At 43.2% G+C, this 4368-nt stretch overlaps 2 protein-coding genes across 2 annotated transcripts; both read right to left on the bottom strand.

Annotated features, from left to right (window-relative positions):
• Nucleotides 1-227: 227 nt before the first annotated feature.
• On the bottom strand, nt 228-1772 carry LOC148030028 (uncharacterized). The gene is made up of 2 exons (XM_087686296.1): nt 1638-1772; nt 228-1226 (listed from the first exon to the last, which is right to left on the bottom strand). The coding sequence occupies exons 1-2, from the start codon at nt 1668-1670 to the stop codon at nt 654-656; spliced, it is 606 nt and encodes a 201-aa protein (XP_087542422.1). The 5' UTR covers nt 1671-1772; the 3' UTR covers nt 228-653.
• Nucleotides 1773-1774: 2 nt separating this feature from the next.
• Nucleotides 1775-3911, bottom strand: LOC148030029 (homeobox-leucine zipper protein HOX16-like; the record flags this gene model as incomplete). Its single annotated transcript, XM_087687350.1, has 2 exons — nt 2619-3911; nt 1775-1959 (listed from the first exon to the last, which is right to left on the bottom strand). Coding segments are annotated over exons 1-2 (300 nt in total), but the record flags the coding sequence as incomplete, so codon positions are not given.
• Between the last annotated feature and the right edge of the window lie 457 nt (nt 3912-4368).

Consider the following 4368-nt stretch of genomic DNA (forward strand, 5'->3'; position numbering starts at 1 on the left):
AGAAATCATAGGGATTCCTTATGTTTTACCTTCATACTTATGATCTAGCTACTAGAAAGTTCACATAATATCAAACATTTAAGAGTTGGTCACACAAAGTTTTGATGAACAAACTCTATATACGATATTCATCTTAGCAACCATTACAATCATGTCTAAGCATGGCAAGTGGACAAGCTTTGGGGGTGTCCATCCTTGCAATTCTCAAATTGATGTCTGAGCATGGCTAGTGGACAAGCTTTGGGGGTGTCCATCCCTGCAATTCTCAAATTGATGTCTAAGCATGGCAAGTGAACAAGTTTTGGGGTTGTCCATCCTTGCAATTCTCAAATGGATGTCCTACAAACATGTTGACTATGAGGGACATCCTTGTAAAATGTAGTTACATGAGCCAGGTTCTCATCATTTAGAAAACTTGGTGGTGAGTAAGAAGGTTTTCTAGAGTCTAAAAGGTTCACCAGGTTCAAGCTATGGCAGTCATTGCAATGCCTAATAGTATCTCAATGTGATGCCTTCATTGAACATATAGAATTGCTAGTGCTTCACCTCAATGCCTTTGTGAGGTTTATGGTTGTTAGTGACTTGTTATGATGAGGAGCATTAAGTTTCAATATGCAATATGGCTAAACATAAATATGCCTATGCCAGCAGGGTCAGTCATACCATGAGAAACCTGCATATTGATCAGAAATGTGAGTGTAGGCATCCTCCAAGTAAGTACCACCGCTAATTGCAAGATGTTGGAAAATGAAAGGCTGGTGGTTCAACCAGGCTGAAGGGGCCTCCTCAGTGTAGAGAAGGCTTGCATCCTCAAGTTTGATGAGGGGGCACACAGCCAGGTTGACAGCATTATCCTCGTATGAAAGCTCATCAAACCCTTGATCCACCTTTTCTTGGGCATCTTCAATTGCTGCATTTGTTGGTGGGTAGCTCCTGCCTGAGTCTTGCATCTCACTTTGATCACCATACTTCATTGTTGGTGAATCAATAAGCTCTGATTTCCCATTGCTTGAGAAGCAGCCATCTTCGGCTTGCTGATGGTGCCCTTGTGCTTCTTCCTGTTGATCTTCATCTTCCTCTTTTGCTTCTTTCTTAACAACACCTTCATCTACAGCTTTAAAGTCTGGCAGTGTGTTCAATTCTTCTTTATCCCCTCTATCCAAGCCTTCTTCACAGGAGCTGCCTCCCCTTTCTGAGCTTTCCCATAATGCCATCAAAAGATCAACCTGCCAAGGACTGTACCTTTGAGAACTGTATACAGTTATGCAAACATTGGAAAGACCTTTATTAAAGCATTTTCAGCTTACAGATCTTCTGCTTAACCAACATCTTGAATTGTCGTACTAAGACCAAATAGGAAGTCTTGAAAGAATGAAGTGAGACAAGGGCTAGCTAACGATGTCAAACACGAATAAGGAAAGCACCTATCTGATGATTTGACATATTGTTGGACAACATGATAGAGGTGCAAGATTCCTCAGTTATGTTAGTTTTGGGCCTCTACTCTATGCCCCTGCAAAATTCATCGTGCTTTAGCTTATTAAGGCTACCCATATACTAGGAATCAATTTCCGATTCCACTGGAGAGAGAGAGAGAGAGAGAGAGAGAGAGAGAGAGAGAGAGAGAGCATACTGACTTGCTTTCGCAGTCGCTTGTTCTCTTCAGCCATGATTTCCTTGTCCTTCAAGAGGTCCTTATTCTCTGACAATGCAGTCTCCAGCTTGGCCTTGAGGTGCTCAAAGGCCTGCTCCAGCTGCTTGGTTTTCCACCTGGCCCGATGGTCTTCCTCTCTGGCTCCAGCTTGTTCTCCTTCTCAAAGCTTTCCTCTAAGACCTTGACCTGCTCCACTGTCAACCTTCTCTTCTTGCCATTGGGGGGATGGCTCAGAAGCTGCTCTTCCTCTTCACCATCATCTCCTTCATCCAGAAGGTTGGGCTGCGGGCTTGTCTTAAAAAACCCTGGGAAACACACAACAGAATACACAAGCATGAGTTGACAATACAAGTTGTAAAGGGTTAATAGGGTTGATACTAGGTAGATGTAATAAAGGGTTAATCTTTAGATAATAGCAGTAGTAGTGAGGAATATAGATAAGACTTATTCACTTCAATTGGTAAAGTAACCAATGAAAGAAAACATTAGACATTGCACAAGCAAATTGATTGGGAAGTAAGCACAAGCAAATTGATTGGAAAGGTAAAGTGTAAAGACAGGACTCCATTAAGAAGTTTAACAGCAAGTCCCTACAAACCTGAGGCAAGATTAATAGAGTGCAAGCTTGAAAATGGACAGAGCCCTAATTAAAACTGCAGACAAGATGAACACTTGCTCAAAGCTTTGCTGTCAGGACATCCAACTATACCAAATCCAAATTTGTACATGGAAATCCCAGAAAACTGTTGTAAAACCAACAGGGGCCTTTCAGGTAAAACCTTCCTCCCCAAAATTGGTGGAGAAATGAACAATTAGTTTTTTCATTGTACAAAGTATGTCTGGTAAAATTCAAATTATATTATAACGGCAGGAAATTTTACCCGAAAGAGTAGTAAGCCTGACAGTAGGTTTTCAAGATGTTATCAGGAAATTTAGTCCAATTCAGCAAAAACGATGGACGTACCTCGATTAGACAATCCAAAGGGAGCAAGCCCAAATTGACTTCTGCTATCTTCTTTATAAAGTATCTTCAGGTTTTCTGATGGAGATCGAGCTCCTAGAACACTCCATGAATCCATGCCTCACAGCTTACTTGCAATAGAAGTCTTATTTGGCCTGCGCATACACACACACACACACAGAGAGAGAGAGAGAGAGAGAGAGAGAGAGAGAGAGAGAGAGAGAGAGTGATCCCCTTATGAGAAAATAGCTAACTCCCAATTATTATGGGCCACTATGATTCACTTGCTTAGCCATCTTGAATCCAATGGGTATCTCAAGGCACAGGGCCATAAGGAAGAAAAAGCGCTCGCGCTCACACAAACACACACACACACATACACAGGGTTCTCTTCCTGTGTTCATGTAGAGAGACTCCTTAGGAGAGGGTTCTCTTCCTCTGTTCTTGTAGAGCCTCAGAATTGGGATTTTATTGAGGCAGATTCCAAGGAAAGATTTTGATTAAGAAGAAAAAGAGAAGAAGGAGAATCTCAGTCTATGCCTAGTATGGAGACTTGGAGAGAGAGAGAGAGAGAGAGAGAGAGAGAGAGAGAGAGAGAGAGAGAGAGAGAGAGAGAGAGAGAGAGAGAGCAGTCACTCTCTCATTTGATGCACAGAAAAGAAGAAGAAAGAGGAAAGGAGAAAGATGCAAGTGCCAGTGGTGGCCACCTTAATGTGCGAGAAGAAGGGACCTTTAATGAGCTAGCAAAACAAGGCAATCAAATTGGAAGCTCTGATTTGTGCAGCAAATCTCATCACGCTTTTGTAAGGGAGCTCTTTTTCTGGAGAAAACAAGGTATGGCAGACTGCAGTGGCACAATGCAAAAGGTTGATGTAAGCAATCAGAGAGTGTCTCTGGTAGATAAAAGTGTCTGTATGTGTGGAAGATGTTATGGCAAAAGTACAAAAAGCTTTTATTGGATGAGCACAAGCATAGGAGCCTGGAGGGGGTGTGCATGCTTGTGTAGGGCACATGGCTGTGTGCGGCACAGGCATGTATATGGTCATATGTGAGGTTTCACAAGGAGATGCTTTGTGCCCATGGTTGGGCCTTTGGCAATGCCAAATGCTCCCAGGAGTGCTGGATGGGACTTTGTTTGCATTTCCTAGGAATGTTGGAGGGGAGGGTGGCTAGCAGTGGAGTATTCCGAGGCCGCCAGTGCACGCTCTGCAGCGTCGGACAGGCCTGACAGGATACTTGTAGGGAGGGGTAGGAAGGATTGCAGAGAATGGTGGATTGGTGTGCACACTGTAAAAGATACAGTTCAACTTTTTGTACCAAGCATGCATGTGCATGTACATGTCTCTAGAAACAGAAGAAAAGACCCTGGCCTTAAGAAGGAACTAGAAAAAGAGGAAAAAAGAGGCAAGGGTTGCCCCCCCCCCCCTCCCCTCCCCTTGGTGGGTCTCACCTCCATGAAAGCCTGCAAGCTACCTCTTCCTATAAGTGGGGCTGACTTTCATGAAACATGGGGCCCTAGCTTGCTTGCCCTGACCCCCTTCCAACCAATCAGATAACAGGACAATCAGGGCAGCATGTAAGTTGCATCAAAATGTCATATACATATCTTTCCCTTCAAGCCTATCTGGAAAGGTCAAATCTGCAACATGGCTGCTCAGTTAAAAGCCAACCAGATTTTAATGAGACTTGAAAATGGCAGCATTTTACAGTTACTTCAAGTTATGCAACAACCCCAAATGTCAACAGGTTAAAG

The sequence above is a fragment of the Lygodium microphyllum genome, chromosome 10 (assembly GCF_053477565.2).
Source record: "Lygodium microphyllum isolate KBCC chromosome 10, Lygodium_microphyllum_v1.1.10, whole genome shotgun sequence".
NCBI lineage: Eukaryota > Viridiplantae > Streptophyta > Polypodiopsida > Schizaeales > Lygodiaceae > Lygodium > Lygodium microphyllum.

Coding starts and splice junctions, on each gene's coding strand:
- LOC148030028 (XM_087686296.1), bottom strand. CDS start 1,670: ATGGCTGAAGAGAACAAGCGACTGCGAAAGCAA. Junction 1,227..1,637: donor ACAAGCGACTGCGAAAGCAA/GTCAGTATGCTC, acceptor AGTCCTTGGCAG/GTTGATCTTTTGATGGCATT.